The following is a 21,275-nucleotide window of genomic DNA, read 5'->3' on the forward strand; positions in this document are numbered from 1 at the left end:
TTTTATGTCTGAGTGTGTTTGTCTAGCGCGAGAACATCTTTCCCTATTTATACTTGAGACTTTGATAGTTAATCTTGTCGTCATTACCACATGTCACGTTTTCATTAGCCTTTAATACTACGATCTCGGCTGAAAGCACTCTGATAACTGGCTTGAGGTAAATACTAAACGAGAGATGCTACGTCTATAATATTTTTAAAATATTTTCACAACAAATTATAGGTGGTTATTTGTTATTGGTTCAAATTTAAATCTAATACTAACATTACTTTTTTGCCCCAATAATAACAACCAATAACAACCTATCACTTAAAATTTGTTATAAAAATATTATGAAAATGTTATGGACATATCATTTATCATGCTAAATACCTGCTCATGTGGTAGTCACGTACTCTTTACATATAACCACTTGAAATGACGGTTTTCACTCAAGGTAACTACCACCAACTAATTTCCAATGATGTGAGGTCACTTGTCATTCCCTAAGGGCTTCAGTCCATTGTTAATCAGTTAATAACAATGCAAACTTATTTTAAATAAATTAATATTTACCACATCTTGTACTAATACGTGTACTATTAATAAAATTAAATATTTGGCCTAATAGAATTGACAATGCTTAAGTTTGTTCCTTGGACTAAAATAATTGGTTCTGAACTTAATTATACCTAGTTGAACTTGTTTCTCCCTCGTTCTGCCATGATGACCATGATGGTTGATTATAATAAGCTGCAATTACTTATTGGTTCCTAATATTTCCCAACATTTCCTTGTTAATTTATTTTCTTGACTTTGGGGGTTATTTATTTGTTTGTTATTATTTTTAACTGTTTGGCTCACTGCATATTAGTGGGTCGTTCATTTTTGGGGGGCATTGACCACAAATTTTCTGGTTTTCTGGGCACATCACATGAGGCATGCAGCAATTCCTTCTCTCAGGTCAGTGTCTTTTTCTGTTATTGTTGTTGTTTTTTATTTTGTAAGAATATTGTAGTTGAGATTGTTGAAGATTTTTCACTATTAGTGACTTTTGGTTCAAATGGCTCTTCCTGCCTTTATAAGAATGGGGTGTTAGATGATATCTCTGGTTCAAGTCTTGTGGAGTGCATGAGTTACTGACAAATAGAAAAATAATTGTTTTAAGATTTTGATTTGCTTCCTGTGCAATATTCTTTAAAATTTTTTATTAGTTGGGTGTCCAAAATTTAAAGCTATTCTTGTAATTTTGCAAAGTAAGAGATAAACTGAAGTGGACCTTCCGATAGGCTGGTGGAGTAACTTTCTTGCTGTTGCTAATCTTAATGGTTTGGAAGAGGCATTATTACCTTGTTGACTTCAATAAATTTTTGGTTTTTTAGACCATCATTTTTTTGAAATTTTGCCGTCACATATATACGAGGAATCAAACCTTTTGACATTAAGAAAATATGCTCTTAGAATTGTAAACAGGACAAGCGTCCTCTTCAGAGAAATAATTTCTCCTCCCGAATCAGAGTGGAATTCCTGCCTGGATTCCTTGAATTCAATGTAGAATTCTGACAGGGCTGGAGAACACAAATTCACAAAGCCTATGCTAGACTTTTGTTCATTTTAGGATTGCTTCTAGTAATAGCTAGGTAATGCTGGGCCATATCTGAATGTTTGCTCTGTGTATGTTTTTGTGTGTGCATGTTTCTTTTTTGTTATACCGGATCTATTTACTATGTACAACTTAGTTTTAAGAGAATATAGAATATAGGTTGATTATCAAGTTGATTTGTTCAAAGACCAATTAGCACTATTCTATGCCTTGAAAAGAAGAATTGCTTTAATTATCTCCCTTAAAATGCTGGAAGAAAGCTATTATACATTCTGTTCAAAAGAACAAAGGCTCATAACACCTTTTTGTGGAGTAGTTTTGACAAAGGGTTAAGAAGTCCATTTTGCTAAGATCTATTGTTGGAGGTCCATTGTTCTTACCTTAATCAACTTAATCTTTCTCTTTGCAATTTTACAACAACGAAGGACTTTCATTCAGATGAGGACTGTTCTCAAAGTTGTGGACAACTCAGGGGCAAAAAATGTGAGGTGCATACAAGCTTTGAAGGGGAAGAAAGGTGCAAAATTGGGAGATACAATAGTTGCATCAGTCAAGGAAGCCCATCCAAATGGGAAAAGTCAAGAAAGAAAAGGTTGTGTATGGTGTGGTTGTGCATGCTGCCATGCATGCAACGTGGTCGTTGCGATGGTAGTGAAGTGAAGTTTGATGATAATGCTGTGGTACTTGTTGACAAGTAAGGTTAGCCTATTGGCACCAAAGTTTTTGGGCCCTTCCCTCATGAGCTGAGGGAGCAAAAGCATGTCAAGATTCTTACTTTGGCTAAGCATATTGCATGAAGAATGGAGTACATTGGACTCCCAAGCGTAGGATTGTTAACATAGGTATAGTTTTGGATAAATCTGGCATATTCTTTTGGTTGGACTCTTGAAATTTGCCTAAATTTATTTGCAATTATTAATGAGGAGAAATGCTAATTTCGCATCCCATCAACTTTGGAGTAGTGAGTTAATATCCAAGAGACATATTCTTGTGTAGTGTATCATAAACAATCAATAATGGTTGATTTTGCATCCCATCAAAATGTGATTTCCAACTACATTAGGCTACGACTCTCTCAACTGACGACTAATTGTCAATATTTCGGTTCTTCAATGGGTACAAATACAATGCTGGAACACCATGAAAATCATTATTTTTTCCTCAGTTTTTTGTTTTTTGTTTGTTTTTTTTTTTTTTAACAACTTGAAATTAAACTGCTGTGTTGCAGCAAAAACATTTTTTTTTGCCAAACTTGAAGATGCGTAATTTTCCATTTCTCAATCTGATTAATCTTCCATTTCCTGAAACTTTGGTATTACAGGCAACCGATGTCAATGACGCCTTCAAAGACGTTTCGAACTCTACTTTAAGAGCCTACCTATTATTAATTGGATTAAGAAGTCCCATTGTTGCAAGGAACTGCTTAGATACAAACTTGTGGACATTTGTACTTCAAGATGCCAAAATGTTATCCAAAGTACAAAACATAATCTCCATATGTTATACTGTACCATCATTTTGCTACCATTAGCCAGTCCCCAGTAGAGAAATAGTGAGAGAGTAATAGAATAAAACAACTAGGTAAAACAAAATGAAGAACAGGGCCGGCTATACCTATAGGCCATTTAGGCCACTGCCTAAGGCCCCACTTGTAAGAGGGCCCCTAATAGTGATACTATATTATATAATATTGCTTTCTCATATGGAAAAAGAAAAAAAAAAAAAAAAAAGAGTAAGGCTTGTTTCTCAACTGAAATGACATGAAGGCTATTCACATCATCGCATTCAAATATCTTCTGATCCAACCTTTATACCACATTTTATTAAGAAAACTCATGCTTATTACTTGAAATGTAGGGAGGGAGAGAAAGAGAGACATTGATTTTCTCTGATTTTCTCAATATACAAGTAACAAAATGCAAAAGAAAAGATTACAAAAGGCTGAAAAAAGAAGAAGAAGAAAAGACAAATAAGAAAAGGCAGAATAGAAAATAGAAAGAAGAAAAAAAACACTCACTCTCTCCATCTTGATTCTAAAAAAACGACTCTTTTTAGTTGGCTTACTTTGTTACTCATCAATTGGTGTTGGCAATAGACTTAGTGTGTTCACAGATCTTCATTTCAGGTTCGTTTTTGTTCTCTTCCTTTGCCTCTTTCATCTTCTTCACGGTTTGTTGCTGGTTTTTTTTTTTTTTTTTTTGAAATGGAATTTGCTGCTGGGTTTTTTTGAAGACGGTTTTCTTTACTCTTTTTTTTTTGTTCTCTTAAAGTTTGACTCTTTAGATTTCTCTAGAACTAGAAGGCTATCTAATGGTCTGAATGGACCCACTTCAAGAGTTAAAGTATTGATATGATTCTAGACTTCTCTAGTCTTACACGTTTTTCTTGTTTTTTTGTTTTTTTTTTGTTTAAGAAATCAGATCCAGTGAAAGTGATCTAGTTCTACACGTTTTTTTAAAGTATTGATCATCCAGTGATCCTATCATCCTAGTCCTACACATTTTTTTTTTTTTAAGAAATCAAATTTAGTGGGATGGAGCCATGGAGGGATAGTGGGCTGGTCTTAGTCTTAGTGGATCAAGTTGAGTCCTACACATTTTGCTAATGGGCTGGTCTTAGACTCTTAGTGGATTCAATCAAGTTGAGTCCTACACATTTTGCAAAAAAAAGAAAGGTTTACTGCTACACAAAAAAAAAGGTATTAATAACAAAATTATAAAATTAGAATAATTTACTTTGTATTAATATTAATTTTAATTTTTTTTGTGCAGGTTTAAAGTGTAAAGTGATCATATTAAGTAAAGTTGCAATTATGCTTTTGATAAACCAGGTTCTATTGTTTTAAACATTAAATTTATATTATTCTAGTTAAATTGTATTTTTTTAATTATAAATTGTGTTTCATTTATTCATAAATATTTTTTAATTACAAATGTCTACTAGTTGTAATATTTTGTAATATGCTTACAGAATATTACTAACTATACCTGTTACAGTTGCTTCCACAAAAAGAAGTTTTTCAAAATTAAAATTAATAAAATCCTATTTAAGATCAACTATGTCACAAGAAAGATTAAGTAGATTAGCCATATTATCAATTCAAAATGAAATGTTAGCGGAACTTGAATGCAAAAATTTAATTAGTAATTTTGCCTCTCAAAAAGCAAGAAAAATAAATTTTAATTGAAAAAAATATATATGAATTTATAATTAAATATAATTAAAGGTCCCGTATAAAGCTTTCGCCTAAGACCCCCAAATTCGTTGAGCTGGCCTGATGAAGAAGGCTTGAAGGACCCTAGGATTCACAAACTAGCAGGTGCTGGATTTTTTTTCATTAAAACCAAACTAAGATTCATTGCCATTTGTTGCAAGAGGCTTCACGATATGTCACTTGAGAACATATTCAACAAGTACTACACAATTCTTATTTTAACAAATGTTTGATCAAATTTTCCACTACCTGTGAGATTAAAATTTGTAGGTTGCTCATACTGAAATCTTTTTGTTCATGGAAGGAGAATTGAAAGGGCTACCGAAACCGTTCAAATTTGAGAAAATGTGACCAGGGATGAGAACTAGTACTCGTCTTGTGGTTGAAAATACTTGGGGTTCATATATACCTTGGAGGCTCTCCCATTTTTATGGTGTGAAAGAAGATCAAAGAAACAAAGGAGTTGAACAAGTGGAGTAGAGAATGGTTTGGCAATGTACAATCGAGGATTAGAGAAATGAGAGCAGCTTTGGAAAAATATCCAAACCCAACAACCCTCAGAACATAATGTGGACTGTTTTCGTGTGTGTGTGTGTGTGTGTATAGCTAGATTGTTCAACTGTTTTTTTCATCAGAATTTTATATGTTGTGACATTGCAAATTCTACCATACAGATTTTTTGGTTTAATGTGATTAGACTTAAATGTATGCCAAATTGGACTTTCAAAGACCCGAACTTCCCAAAAACATAGAGGAGATTGTGAAGTCTACTATGTCTAAGGAAATTGCCGATTTACATCGGTTTCAGTAGTGAAGATAATACTGGTTTTTATGTAATATCTCACTTGTTTGTTTGTTTGTTTGTTTTTTTTGTTTTTTTTTTTTGTTTTGAGAAACCACTTGTATAGTTGTATTCCTAATCACTGTTTACGTAGAAACATATAAAATATGTGCGTGGTTGTAGGTTTTTCTTTTATTTTATGTTACACATTTTATAACCTAAAAGCTATAACCTTAAACATATAATACTTTTTTATAACCTTAAACATATAATACTTTTTTTTTCCTGCAGTTTTTCTATCTCTCTCCCTCTCTAACCTAAAAGCTATTCCTTTAAACAATTGTTCTTAGTTCAAGATGTAATATCTTCTTACCTCTTTTTTTTATTTTATTTTTTTTAAGAAGAAAATTCATCTTTATATTAATCAAGAAGTTGGTAAATCAGCATTAACAAAATTGACTATGTCTAGAGGAATAGATTCCATTCAAACTAGTAGCAGACAGACAACCTAACTCTTCTAGCCAAGGCATCCACAACAGAATTATCTTGTCTTAATGTCTTCTTACATGAATATTGTACTTGTAAGTGCACAATTATACCCGGATCCAAAAACAAGTGATGGACTCAGGCCCAATAAGCCTTATATAATGAAATTTGTAGAGTATGAGTTTGAAACCTAGGATTGGGATGTTGGAAATTGGTTAACAGGCTAAAGTGCCACAATCTATGCAAATGATAAATAAATATGACAAAGAAACCTCCTCGGACGTAAGGCAAGGACGAGTTGTAAGGTACTTCTCTTTCTATGCCAAAGATTACAATTCTTAGTACTTTTTTTAGCTCAGAAGTAGGTCCCCTCTTCCTTCCTCTCTCGTCTTCTTATATACTTCTTCTTCTTCCCTTTTTTCATTCACGTGTCATACAAACCTTCCCTTTAGATACTTGTCTCATCCACCACATTCTTGAAGTTTTCAAATAATAGCACGAAGGCTGAATTCTACTGTTCAGAGGTCATTTCCCCATTAATGCGGCCAAGGAGGTAGATGCAGGGCCTTTAATGTGGTGGTAGCAGTTTTTTCCTCAGATATTTCTCACATGCTCCTGATTCTAAAGGGTGCACCGATCACACTTTTACCCACCAGTCCTTCCAGAATTCTGCCTCCAATCCGTCTAGCAAGTCCAAGGGCCATTACTGGGCTTGTCCGATGATATACACCTCCTCGGACAACTCCTCGGATAACTATAGTGCGGACTGACTTGTGGGTCTATGGACTCTGACCAAACAAACTTGTATTAACCAATCAGGCCCAAAGCCCAAACATTTGTTCGAACATTTTTACCCCCCACAGTACGTATATTACAACATTAAACAAAAGAAAATTTAATATAATCATTTACTTTGGCAGAATTTATACCATCAAATTGTAAACTTCATAGTTATTATATACCTTTTATTTTCCCTCTTAAACATGTCTATTTTAACATAATTGAACATTGCAAAAAAAAAAACACTAAGTATTTTCATGTATTTAAGGCCTCTTATTTATAATGTTTTGTCCTATGAAAATAATTTTTTAATTTTGCTTTATACAAAGACAACCAAACAAACTTTAGTTCTTAAATCTTTGTTTAAGAACTAAATGACATTGGATTTCAATGTTTAAGACAACCAAACAAACTTTAGTATTTCAATATTTTTAGGACAATGTCATTTACATGATCCTGGTTCTTTTCACATCTACCTATTAAGTATAACCTCATAAAAAGCTCATCAACAATAAAATTAAATTTAAAATTTAAAATTTAAAAAAAAAACCTCTGGCATAAAGCATGTGAAGAATTTAATATTTTTTAATTTACCTTAAATAAGTTAGGAGAGTCATATATTTAAAATTAGGCGTAAATACATCTTTAGTCCCTACATTTTGACCCGATTTTTATTTTGGTCCCTACATTTTATATTTACAACTTTTAGTCCCCAAATCAATTAACGTGTGATATTTAAGTCTTTACCGTCACCCAACTAATAGAAAATGCTGACGTGGCTAATAGCACAGTAAAATAATAATTAAAAAATATATTTTGGCATTAAAAAATTGCCACGTCAACATCTAAATTAATTTTAATTAAATAAAAAATTAAAAAACAAAATTAAAAAAAATTACATGAATTGAACATCATGAACATCAAGGAACATGAACATCAAACCCAGGAACAATATCAAACTTATAGGAAAAAAAAAATGAACATCACCAGATCAAAGAAAACACAGGAAAACTCACACGAAACCACACCCAAACCAACAACAACAAACCCACACTGATCATCTGATCAAACCCAGTCAAACCCACCAATGATCACCGATGAGAAAGCCCAGATCCTAGCAAACCCAGTCGAACCCAGCACCCACCATCTCTTTCTCTAAACCTAGATCCGATCAAACCCAGTCAAACCCAGCACAGAAATGAAAAGCCAGAAACCCCAGTGGCGGCGGCGCGTCGAACTCTCCCTCTTCGTCGATGCCGTCGAAGTGCTTGAACAAATCACACAAATCAACAATCACCCCAGCAAACCCATTATTTCAGCACCCACGCGATCAAACTCCAATCTCCACAAAACCCATGCGATCAAAACCCCATCGGAACGAAACCCACGCAATGAAAATCCGAACTCCATATACGCCGATCAAAACTCCGATCTCCAGAGAACCCACGCTGATCAAAACTCCATCAAAACCCACCCGATCTCCTTCCACCGATCAAAACCACATCTGAACCCACCCAAAAGCTGTACGAGTTCGCAAAAATGGCGCTAATAAAGATATTCGCGCACCCATATGCGACTGTATTGCTATGGAGGAGGAGGATTTGGCCTCGACAAGGATGCCCAGATATTCGCGCACCCATTCTTCTTCTCTCTTTCTCTTTCTCTTTTGCTATTAGTTTTTGTTATTGGGTTTTAGTGTTTGTCGTTTTGGTAGCTGGGTTAGTTTTAGTTGCGAGGATCTGTTAGTGAGTTTTGAAAAAATTTGGGTTTGTTAGTGAGTTTTGATTTTGATGCATACGGAATAATTTTGCTTTTAATTTTTTTATTTGATTAAAATTAATTTAGATGCTGACGTGGAAATTTTTTAATGCCAAAATAGATTTTTTAATTATTATTTTACTGTGTCGTTAGCCACGTCAGCATTTTCTGTTAGTTGGGTGACGGTAAGAACTTAAATGTCAAGCGTTAATTTATTTAGGGACTAAAAGTGGTAAAAATAAAATGTATGGACCAAAATAGAAATCGGATCAAAATGTAGGGACTAAAAGTGCATTTACACCTTAAAATTTCTATCACTTTTTTTAAATCCCTAAAACTAAAAATTATATAGAAAATTTATGAATATATGAGGATTAACAATTTAACATGTAGAAATGATTTATAAGCTTGTTTCAAAAGTTTATGGAATCATCTCAAGCAAATCATCCCAAGGAAAAGTAAATTTATAGATGTCCTTCTTCTTCTTCTTTTTTTATTTTTTTTTAGTGCACCATTAGAAACTATAATGACCAATTTCCTGGTTTAGCAAAAATAAAAATATTGTCCAATTACTAGGATTCCCTACTCAAAGCTCAACAAAATAGAACTTCTTTTCAGGGAAATTGGTTCTTCTTCTCCACATTATCAGAGCTTTTCTGCCAAAACTTAAAGTGAAAAGCTCTATCCTCCAGCATCTTCTCTATCTCCTCAATTGGTAGGCCCTTTGTTTCTGGGACACAAATCAAAACAAAGAGTAGGCCTATAACAGCAATGACCCCAAACATGAGGAAAGTCCAGGGAGTCCCAATAGCTTTTGTTAATGATAAGAAGGACTGGGCTACAATAAGGTTTGAGGTCCAGTTTACTGTAGCAGCAATTCCACCACAAATGCCTCTATACCTTAGTGGATAGATCTCGGAGTTGACAATCCATGGGACAGTTCCCATTCCAGGAGAGAAAAATATGATGTAAAGAGCCAACCCAACAAGTGCAAGCCATCCAGTTTTGCTTGGACATCCCCTAGTGTACCAAAGCCTATTTTCTCCATGGCAGACATCTTTCACTGTGTCATTTGAGATCACACACTCCCCTGGCAATAACTGTAAGATAGATAACAATGCCAAAGTTAGGTGAGAATAAATAAAACGAAAAAAGTGAACCATAAAGAGGTAGTAGCACTCTAATGCACTGTTGTTTAGAATTTGAGAAAATACTTTCTAGAGGGATACACAATGAAATTTACATCTACCTTATTAGTAGCTGAGGCACAGAACCCACATTCTGGAGATGAAGCCTTCAAACACTTCATACAATCCCACCTATTAGCATTTGCAGCCGAACTATAATCTGGGCAGGTGTAATTTTTGAGATGAGAGGTTATAGTTGGTGTCACTTTTGGTGAATGAGTTGTGGTCTGGTAAAAGATTCCTGATAGAAGCGCAAGTGAAATTACCACACCAACCAAACTGATAACACAAAGTTTCCTTCTCCCAGTCCGGTCAATGAAGTAGATGCTCGCGACGGAGCCCAGGGCATTGAGGCCAGAAGTGACGAGTGAGAGGAGGAGTGCAGTTTGATTAGATGCAATTCCAGCCAACTGAACTATGGTGGGGCTATAGTACATGACTGTGTTTATGCCCACAAACTGCTGGAACATCTGAAGACCAACTCCTGCAATTAGTCCTCTTCTTACTGTTTTGGTTTTCCACAGTTCACTATAGGTAATCTTTCCAGCAGATCCTGTTTCCTTAATCTCTGCTTCTACAGATTCATGTAGAGCTTGCATCTCTGCTTCCAACTGATGGGCTGGGTATATTTTCTCCAGTATAGCTTTTGCCTCTTCTTCTCTACCCTGTTAATTCAAAAGACGCGGTTAACAATCTTTGATTCGAACAAAGCATATATTTGATTAGGTGAGAGAGGAACCTTGCGGTATAGCCAACGGGGTGACTCTGGAAGAAATATCATCAAGGCAAACTGCAACAAAGCAGGAAGTCCTGCAACTCCAAGCATCCAGCGCCATGTTCCTGGAGCCTATACAGAAAAACACACAGGTTAACATCTTTTTCATCTGCCTAGAGTACAAGCATTACAATATATGAAAATGAAAAACTGATTGTAGAGTGCAAAATAACTGTTGAAATAGCAAAATTATACTGTTTTGCTAACACAATTACAATAACAAAGGTGAAGTTCAGTATAATTAGTAGCCCAAATTTTTATGTGTCTCCAAATAGAACAACCACCACTAGTGTTTTGAAATGCTATATTGAACTCAATGCAAGTTGGTGAAATGTGAATGAGTATCCAAGCACTCCTAACTTTAAAATTTACAACCGCATTTGCTTGCTTACCTGGGTAAAGGCCAAGTTGATAAGGTAGGAAAGGAACTGGCCCCCAGTTATAAGAAATCCATTGGTACTAACAAGGGCACCGCGGATTTTGGCTGGGGAAGCTTCAGAGATGTACAAAGGGGCTGTCATTGATGCCATTCCAACACCAAATCCAACAAAAACACGACCAACAATGAGAAGAGGCGGGCCATTGGCAGAAGCCATGATCACAGCTCCAGTAAAGAACAAAAAGTCTGCTAAGAGAAGTGCGAGTTTCCTTCCATAGCGATCATTAAACCATCCACCAATAGCAGCTCCAACAATTGCTCCTGCAACTGCCATGCTCACTATAGTTTCCTATACATATGTGTTGTCACCAAACACAGTTAATAACTTAATATACATTTTAGTTTCACAAATTAGTAATAATATGGATTTTTAATTTTGAACCTGCTAATTACAAACAAATAAATAAATAACTAATCGATAACTCATACAATGATGCAAACTATGAAATTCAATAATTAAGGTAATTAATTAATACTAGAATAGTTATTTTTTTTAATTTCTATATAGAACTATTATAGTTATTTATTATGATTATATTTGTATATGGAACTATATATTCTAATGTTTAAATAAGATATGTTTTGATAAAATTATAATAGAGGGTTTAAAAATGGAATATAATTTATATCTAATTAAAAAACATAATAAAATAATGATGTGTAAAATATTGAAACCTCAAAAACTTACATGGCACAATATTATGAGGTTAGCAAAAAAAAATTTTTTTTTGAGAATCAGTGTTCCTGTTCTGTTTTATATATTTTTTAGATAACTATATATTAGTATATTACTAGAAATCCCAACCCTCCACCCCCAATATATATACACACCATGATTTGAGATTAAATTTCTTGGTTTAAATCAAAAAAGAAACTTTGGATTTTTTAAAACATTTTAATAGGAATTATTAGATGGGAAAAGTTAATGGAAGAGTATTGGTTAAGGAAATATTTTTAGAAACTTTTTATAAGAAAAAAAAGTAATTAATTTTTTTGATAGCTTTTTATATTTCTCTAAAAAGAGGTATCGAAATTTTCCTAAAATAACCTATTAACAAATGCCTTAAAAACATCCATTAACAAGACTCTTTTCATATCATTGAATCTTGTGATTTCACTTCAGTCCCTTGTTTAATAAGGGTGGAGATGGCACATAGTCCAAAATGATTGGCCACCACACACCTTTGGTGCGATAATAACTCCACAACTATAAGTGTTTATGAGGTGGGTTCAAGTCTCTAAGAGGGAGCTTTCACACATATATACATCTAGATTAGGTTATAATATAATTTTTATCTTGTATAAAAAATAAAAATAAACAAATCATTGAGTAAATTTAAGGCTTTTGAAATTTAGCAACAAAATTTAAATAGAAATTAGTCAAATTTTAACGGAATACTACACATTAATTAATATAAGAGAAATTATATATCCACAATATTTTCATAATACTTTTACAAAAAATTCTAGGTGGCAGGTTGTTATTGGTTATTATTGTTGGGGCAAAAAAATAATCATAGTATTAGGTTCAAATTTGAATCAATAATAACTAACCACCTATAATTTGTTGTGAAAATATTATAAAAATATTGTGAACGTAACACCTTTCATTAGTATAATATTGGTTATAAAAAAAAAAGTGTCATTGCTTAAAAATTGATAAACTATTTTTATAGATTCATGGATAGAATTTGAGCTGAAGGGACCTTCACAGTTGTGAAGGGCCTGTAAAAGCCCATAAAAATTAAAGCTGAGCTGACCCAAATATTCTAGGTCCAATTTCTTTTTGTTTTATTGGAAAAGCAAGAGTTTTGTTGGATTAAGTGAAGTCTAAGACTGAAAGTGTCATGCTCAACCATGTTTTGACACTTGTCAAAATACTAACTCACAACAACACTTGTCAAACTAACACTAGTTTATTATTATTATTTTTAGATACATACAATAGATTTTTTTTTTTTTTTTTGAGGATCATAGAATTTTCTATTTTAATTTGTGGCAATTCGTGACACCGGTTTTAGTGTAGGTGGAATTTAATCCTTAAATCTCTTATATTGTCACCTAGAATTTTTTTTTTTAATTTCCTATATCTATGGATTCTTATCCATAATAAAGAGCAAAAATATAAATAAAAAATAAAAAGTAATTGAACGAAAAAGACTTATCTAAAAAAAAAGAAGGGAAAACGATTTGCTTGGGACTTGAATAGAGACTTCTCCAATTTTGATGTTACCCAAAAAAACACAGACTTCTCCAATATATATTTAATTATGACCAAAGTTTGATCACACGCCTCGAACACGACAAGTGAGGAAAAAAGCATTAATCATACCTGGTGGATTAGTCCAAACAACATTTCAAACATCCATGAATATGAACTTCACCAAACGACTCAATTATTGTATTGGGTATTTTTTATATTAAAAAAAAGATTTCCTATTTTTTTTTATCCAATTTTTTTTTTTAGTTTTTTTCATGAATTCAGGTTTACATATGTGCCTAATTAAGAATGGAAAAGTTATGGTAAAAAAAAAAAAAGAATGGAAAAGTTGGAAAAAACGTAAGTTCTACATCAATAATAATAATAATAATAATAATAATAATAATAATGAACTTGTTAAGGGTAATTTGGCCATTGTAAAGGTAAATAAATAAATATTTATTATATGTATATATATTAGGAAAAACAAATAGGAACATTTATTTATCATATATGTGAGAGGCTTTTAGAAACTGGATAAAATTAACAAGGAGAAGATGAAGATATATTCAAAGACACGCATAGATTATGTGATATATATTTGGTAGTAGATAAAATCACCTGCAGGAAAGTCTTTCGATCCACCTCCTTGAAATCATCTCTGATGTAAAGAAGAGCTCCTGATATCACTCCTGCACACCAAAAAGTGATGAAAAAACATTTTTAGAAATACACAAACACCCACATAGATACCCAAAGAGAGAGAGAGAGAGAATTATATATACCAGTGTCATAGCCAAAGAGAAGGCCACCAATCCCAGCAGAGAAAGCTAGACGAAGAACATAAGGGTTTTTCCATGCTAGAGAAAAGCAGTCTCTAAAAGCTGATGCATCAGCCGTAGGTATCCCTCCTTCCATTTTTTTCTTCTTCCTCTTCTTCTTCTTCTTCCTTGTGATGACTGTCTTTTTAAGAAAGACTGAGTATTCTTTTTCTCATAGAAAAAAAAAAAAAAAAAAACCAGAGAGAGAAGGAAAAAAACACAGAGTTAAACTAGAAGAGAAAGAGAGAGAGAGAGAGAGTGTGTGAATGAAAAGAGATGAGGGTAGTGTCTCTAAATATAAGGTGAGAGTTTGATTGAGGTACGTGCGTATTTTGTTGTGTTGTGTTTTGTTGTGTCATGTGAGAGAGAGAGAGATTCGGATAATGAAAAGGGTTTAAAAGGGAAAAGAAATCCTCTAATAAAGGAATTTTCTTATTGAATATTGATGATTATGATTTTTAAATAGAAAAATGTAACAAATGTCATTAGAGTATTGGTTAATAATCTATTTAAAGAAAAAATTTTATGAAAAAAAAAAATAATAATAATAATTAATATTTTGACAACTTTTTTCATTTCCTATAAAAGTAGTGTCAAAACTTTCTTAAAATTGATTATTAACTAATGTCTTAAAAGCACTCATTAATATAACTCTTTCAATTATTAGATACGATTATATTCAGAATTGGATAAGGGCTATTAAAAGAACCAATTAATACTTGGTACTAATACAAACCAAAAAATTTTAAAAAAATTACCAATATTAGCAAAAACAACAAATTTAAAAATTACTACTAATATTAGCAAAAAAGAAAGAAAGAAATTTATTACTTTATTTATATAAAGTAATTAAAAAAGAAGAAAAGAAGAAAAAACAGAAAAGATTGTTTGGCAAAAAGTCAAGACTACCAACCATGTATGTTGTAGACTCGTAGAAGCACGTGGTTACTCACAGGAGGCGATGATAGCGATTCTATATAAATGGAATTCATTCGCCAATCACCACCCGATTATCTAGCGCGTGTGATGACTTTACTTTACTATTACAGATTTCTCTATCCTTGATGATGTCATAAAGTTCCATGTTTTTATTTTATTTTATGGAATCTTGGCCGTTCCAAAAAGATTATTAAAAAAAAAAAACAAATCCTTTTTGAGCCCGCGTGTATTAGTATTTTCAGCAATAATGATTTTTAGAAAGTTAGCTATTTTAAAAAAATATATTTTTTATAAAATTATCTTATTTGTTAGTTTAGTAGTAACTTTAAATTAGTTGATAAACAATGTCTTAATTTCACTTTTTAGCTTGTTGTCAGATAGAGTTGTTTTACAAAAAATTTTAATGGAAAATAATCTCTTATAATAAGCCATATTTTTTTTTTCTGTTGACTAAAAATAGTTTTCCTTTACTTATTTTTTTTTTATGCTACCAAATACTAAAAAAGCACAGAAAACTATCTTTACATCAAAACAAAATTTAGCTTATCTTCAGTGCTTTTTTAACTAGAATTAGTTAAAAAAATACTAAAACAAACGAGTTTGGCTTACTTCTAGTACTTTTTAAAGTAAAATCAGTTAAAAAAGTATTGGAGGTAAACCAAACCCATAAAAAACGGAGTGATAGTATATAGTACATTTTCCCTAACCTTTTGCTAAAAAAAAAAGAAAAAAGAAAAGAAAAGAAAGTATACTATTCATAAAATAGCATATATAACAAAAGATTATGGATGGGTTTGGATTCAGCGCTTTAGGCGTATGGCGTTTTGCGTTTTTAGTTTTTTTTTTTTTTTTTAGCCATAAATGTTGACTTTTTGCGTAAACAATGCACTCGTGCACTATTTACGGGACCCACAAATATCACTTTTCAACAACTTTTTTATTAAAAATGAGTCCCACGATACTATTCACACATTTAAAAAATTATTTTGCTACAGTGTTTTCAGTTTTCAGCTGTATCCAAACAGACCCTATATATACATTAAGAGAAATCAGTAATCCTTCTCAAAAAGAAAAAAGAAAAAATAGTAATAACATGTGAGAGAAACCAAAAAATAAAAAATAAAAATTTGGGGTGAGAGAAGAAAAGAAAAAGATAAAAAACATAATTTCATGTGCTGAATTGGGTCACTAGACCAATCACTTGACTAACAATTATTTTTCTTTTTCTTTTTCTTTTTTTCATACCAAATTTTGACCATTTAAAATAATATATATTTTTTGTTAAGAGTCTTGTCATTTCATTGGTTGAGACTTTTTTTATATTTATGGTGAAAACGTTCTCAAAGTCTGGAATCCCCGTTTCCCTATTATAACTATCAAATTATATATGTGTTTGAGTGTAATATGGGTCCGTTTGAATAGAACTTATTGCTGAAAATTGAAAACTGAAAATACTGTAGCAAAATGATTTTTTAATGTGTGAAAAAACACTGTTTACTCTTTTTTTGACTGTTCATATGCCTTGATGCATTGTTCATGTCTCATGAACAGTGAACCAAGCACTGGTCTTTAAAAAAAAAAAAAAAAAAAAAACGCAAACGCCACAGGAAACACGGATCCAAACGCTCTCTATGTGTGACATTCCTTGATTAATTAAAGTGTGTTATTTTCCAAGACTGTTTGGGCATGAGTTTTTTGGATATTTAGTGTAGACCATAGGGAGTATTGTATGTGATTTAGGTATGAGAATAAGATTCACATAAAGAAAACCTAAATCATAAGTTCCTTGTAAACTCATTAACCTTAATTTGTGGTTGGTGATGAAATAGGGCAATTTATCTACAAAGACCATAACTTGTCAATTATGATGATCTATTTTGATTATGCAAGTGGAGATTTTTATTGATATGTTAGTGTGTCTCAAGTGGACCATTGTGAGATTTTTGTGTTCTACCAACTATTGTTACTTGAACCAATAATCTCACAATAATTGCTGGTTACTATGATGTATACCAAAGCGAGATTTTGCACTGTCAAAACATTAGTAATCACATGTAGCATGTTGGGAACATTATTCTCAATCCATTCGATTAAAGACATGGAACATCATCTTAAGATAGATTTAATAAAAATTTATTATGTAAATTGTCAGGCCTGACGATTTTAGTAAGAAGTTACTAAAATTTATTTTTAATTGAATTAACATAAAGCCACATTATTAAAAGCCCATGTAGGGTGGCCCATTAGCCAATCTAAGTAAAAAATGGATTGGTTTAGTTGAGAAAACCCTAACCTCTTATGTACTGCACTTTTAAAGTAGGAAGGACAATTTAAACCCGCCCCCCACAAGTACGTACCTCACCCGCCTTTAATGGATGGGTTTTACCTTCCTTGCATAGCAAATAAGGCGGGAATGAGGGTTAACAATTTTCCCGATACTCACTTTGCACTTGCCTTGTTTATATTTAAACTATTAAACAATATTTTTTGTTGATTTTTTTTTTATAAGGCATGTATATGTGTTTGTAGCTTTCAAACTTTAATTAATGATTTGTTTTATATTATATTATTGAATTTATATATTTATATTTTTTATTTGTTATATTTGAATTGTTTCTGTGTTTCTTAATACTTGAATGGTTATATGGTAATGTTTTGAGAATGTTTTGTAATATTAGAACTTGTTTTTTTTTTTCTTAATATAAAAAAATATTTTATGAGTTTTAATTTATGTATTTAAAATAAAATTACAATAAATTATATATATATATATTAAAAAAATGAGAGTGGTGGGATGTGTACCTATGAGTATCTACTAGAGTGGGGAGGGGTAAAAAACCAGCCCTGAAGTGAGAGTGGGGTGGGGACAGAAATAGGAAACCCGCCCTATACCATTGCCATTCCTAGTTTAAAGCAAGGGGAGGAATTGTTCTCTCACATATTAGACATACACAACTAGGGGATTCTATTATCAAGGAAGAGAGCCCACTCTCTTAGGCAATCATGTGTTCATTGAAGTTAAGATCAAGGAGATCTTTAGGCCATAAGTTGCCGTATTTTTTTAGATTTTATTTGAAAAGGTTGTTGCATCAATATTTAGCCAAAATTTAAGGCTTCTTGGTGAGAATGTCAAAGTAAATGCACCAGAAGTATGATTCTCTAATGTAAAAATTCATATATGCATGTGCACACCATTTGGAGTTGATACCTCCCTAGGTATTAAGTGCTTTTTTTTGGGGGGGGGGGGCGCGAGTTTGAGCTATGAGGACAACATGTAAATATTTGTAACCAGTGTATTAGCCCGAGTATTCTTGAAATGTTTTCATTTAAAAATTAAAAAAAAAAAAAGTGTGTACTTCAAATATTTCTTGATTGATTCACTCAAACTACCACAGCTTTTAATGAGGATTTTAAAAGCATCTTCTCCACCAGAATGAAAGCTTTTCAAATTTTTATTTTTATTTATAAAATGTATATATGTTTCCCATTCAGTATTTTATCAATCGTAACTTGTTTCATATGTTTTTCCTCCCTAATAAAATAAAGAAAATTTGAAATAAAAAAATCAACCACATGATCCACATGACATATTGTTGCCTCCTATGTGAGAATGATTTCCGGAGCTCAAATTTTGTCTTTCTCGTGGAAAAAAAATAGTCATTAACAAATTACCAGATAACTACTGTATTATAGTGATCAGTGAGAAGCATGAGGCCGTTAATAAGAGAATCAATTTCATACTGGAGACCATTTCGTACTGTATTATAGTGATTAGTGAGAAGCATGGGGGACGACAATAGACCTGAATTGTTCTCTTTTTTAATAGTCAAATAATAAGAAGAAACGTAAAAACCAGAGAAATAAGTCACACGCATATATTGTGCTAGCCGCATGTTTTAATTGAGGCCTTGAGGGAATGGAGAATTCTAAAATGTATAAAACTTTGATCTGATGGTGTTTTATCCCATTAGTCACTAAGACAATTGCTTTTCATCTGAATATATAATGTGTTTGTTTGAATATATTGGCAACTAAGCAATCGTTGAGGCACTTTATCATGTAAAAAATGAAAATAAAATGATGGCCCAAATGAAAAGACAGACTCTATAATCATGGTTTAATCGAACCTAATATGTGACAGAAAAGACTTGTCAATTTGCGATTTGTATCTCTTTGGTGGGTGGGTGTATAAAACATCTTGCAATATTCGATTGGTACTTACATTAGTGGCGGAGCCACTTTTATAGCCATAGCGACAAAAAACGTATCTATTTTTTTAAAGCATATATATTTGAAAGATATCCCAATTTTTTTTTTTTAATGGCCACTTGGATAATATGTATTTAGCATTATAGTTGGATGTTAGATATTTGGGACCAAAAGTTAAGATTTTGAAAATATGGGTTTTGAATAAGAGCGTATTGTTTAGTTCCAACTAAAAAATTGTTGTAAATTTCAGTTAGTTTAACTAGTTAAGTTTTTAATGGTTAAATAAGTAATTTGGGTTTTAATATCTCCTACACCAACATCTGATTAGTATCTTTGTCTAATGATAAAAAACACAATCATTAGAAGCAGATGCTATATGTTAAAATTCTATAAAAAAAAATTATAAAAAAAAACTAAAAGATTTTTTTTGGGTATTTATTTATTTATTTTTGTCTACGTGTTTGGATGTTTATTTAAGAAAAAAAAACTTGGCAACACTAATCATTTTTATAAAAAGAAGAATATTTAACATATAATGATAATAAATATGACTTTTATTTTTTGCGTTTTATGCTATTTCCTTTATAGAATGGTTGTACTTCTATATATATATTTCTAGTTTTTACTGGAATTATGAAACAATTATTTTTAGTTGTGAATATTATTTAAAAAAGTTTCTCACTAAATTAAAGATGATTTTTAATGGATCTTTGATTTGTATATTGAAAGTAAAATTGTTGAGACATTTAATAGATAATCAATCATAGATAATTTTTGCAATATAAAGAATGTTAAATTTCATATTTTGATAAATCACAAATGGTTGAGTAAAACAATATTAGGAAAAAATCATTTTATATATTTTATTTTGTTAATGTTGAATAGATGTTATTCTTTTCATATATTAATTTAATTTTCAATTATAGTTTTTTTTTTAATTCTTAATTTTTTTTTCAAACTTGGACCCTCTAAAACAAGAAAAGAAAAGCCTCATTCCATGAAATTCTTGAATATTCCCATTTAAGCACACTAATCTACACACACATATAGATATTATGAGTGCGATTAACAAGTGTCTCAGTGCATTAATTAAGATTAATTATTTTATAATAATCGATAAGCTTTTTTGGAGGGGTTGAACAACGTTCAATTAAAGAAATATTTATTTACCGTTTTTGTTAAATGATGCCTTCGTACATATATTAAGGAGGAATTTAATGTCGCACACTGCATTAAAAAATAACAAAAACAAGTAAACCTATATATTTTTTAATATATTATGTGCAACCGCACCTAGAAAACTACTTATAATAATAAAATAAAATAAAAACTCAATCGTACTTCGTTTAGACACTCATTAATAGGATTGTTGTTTATTTGTTTTTTTTTTCTTTTTCCCAATACTATGTGACCCATTAGATTCCTTTTTAATAGGTACATCGATCATTGCACTCATTAATAAAACTATAAATTATTGACATAAAATGATACTTTTTTAGTAGATTTTGTTGTAAAGTGGGATAGATCGTAAAAGAAGTTGAAATATATTTCAGAAGCTTTTTTAGTTTGTTTCTCAAAAAGTGACTACTAGACACTCGTTATCAGACAAGTTGTACAATACTTTATGCTTTTTAAAAGCTGAAACACCCTTATAAAACCATGAAAAGTCCCACCAAATAAAAACTAGTCAATAAAACTATAAAAGAAGAAGAGATGGGCTAGCAAGTTTATTATACATAAAAAGAAAGAAAAAAAAAAGATGGACTACCAAAACGAGTTAAAAAAAAAACTTAATTATAATTAATATCATTCAATTCAATCATAGTTTGGCCTTTTGGGGAGTAGGAAACACAAAGTTCCAATGTCAATAGGATTTCCCCTAGTATAGGTATCAACCCCTTCAAGTAAAATAATAAAAATTATTAAACAAAATTAAAGAAAAAGAATAGGCTAGGGCCCCAAAATTTTTAAAAATAAATTAAAATATAAAGGGCCTATGGATAATGTCTTTAATTTATGTCCAAGTTTTTCTATAAAAAAAAGAAGAAGAAGAAAGTTTTATACCCCAGTTTTGTTATGAAAAACCTTACACATGAGTAATGTT

At 31.6% G+C, this 21,275-nt stretch overlaps 1 protein-coding gene and 1 pseudogene across 1 annotated transcript; one reads left to right on the forward strand and one right to left on the reverse strand.

Annotated features, from left to right (window-relative positions):
* The first annotated feature begins 343 nt into the window (after positions 1 to 343).
* LOC142635436 (large ribosomal subunit protein uL14mz-like) lies at positions 344 to 2,379 on the forward strand (annotated as a pseudogene).
* Positions 2,380 to 9,035: 6,656 nt separating this feature from the next.
* On the reverse strand, positions 9,036 to 14,294 carry LOC142636518 (putative inositol transporter 2). The gene is made up of 6 exons (XM_075810771.1): positions 13,988 to 14,294; positions 13,824 to 13,894; positions 10,956 to 11,291; positions 10,528 to 10,635; positions 9,851 to 10,453; positions 9,036 to 9,701 (listed from the first exon to the last, which is right to left on the reverse strand). The coding sequence occupies exons 1-6, from the start codon at positions 14,118 to 14,120 to the stop codon at positions 9,216 to 9,218; spliced, it is 1,737 nt and encodes a 578-aa protein (XP_075666886.1). The 5' UTR covers positions 14,121 to 14,294; the 3' UTR covers positions 9,036 to 9,215.
* Between the last annotated feature and the right edge of the window lie 6,981 nt (positions 14,295 to 21,275).

This window comes from Castanea sativa, chromosome 5, assembly GCF_040712315.1.
Source record: "Castanea sativa cultivar Marrone di Chiusa Pesio chromosome 5, ASM4071231v1".
NCBI classification, from domain to species: domain Eukaryota; kingdom Viridiplantae; phylum Streptophyta; class Magnoliopsida; order Fagales; family Fagaceae; genus Castanea; species Castanea sativa.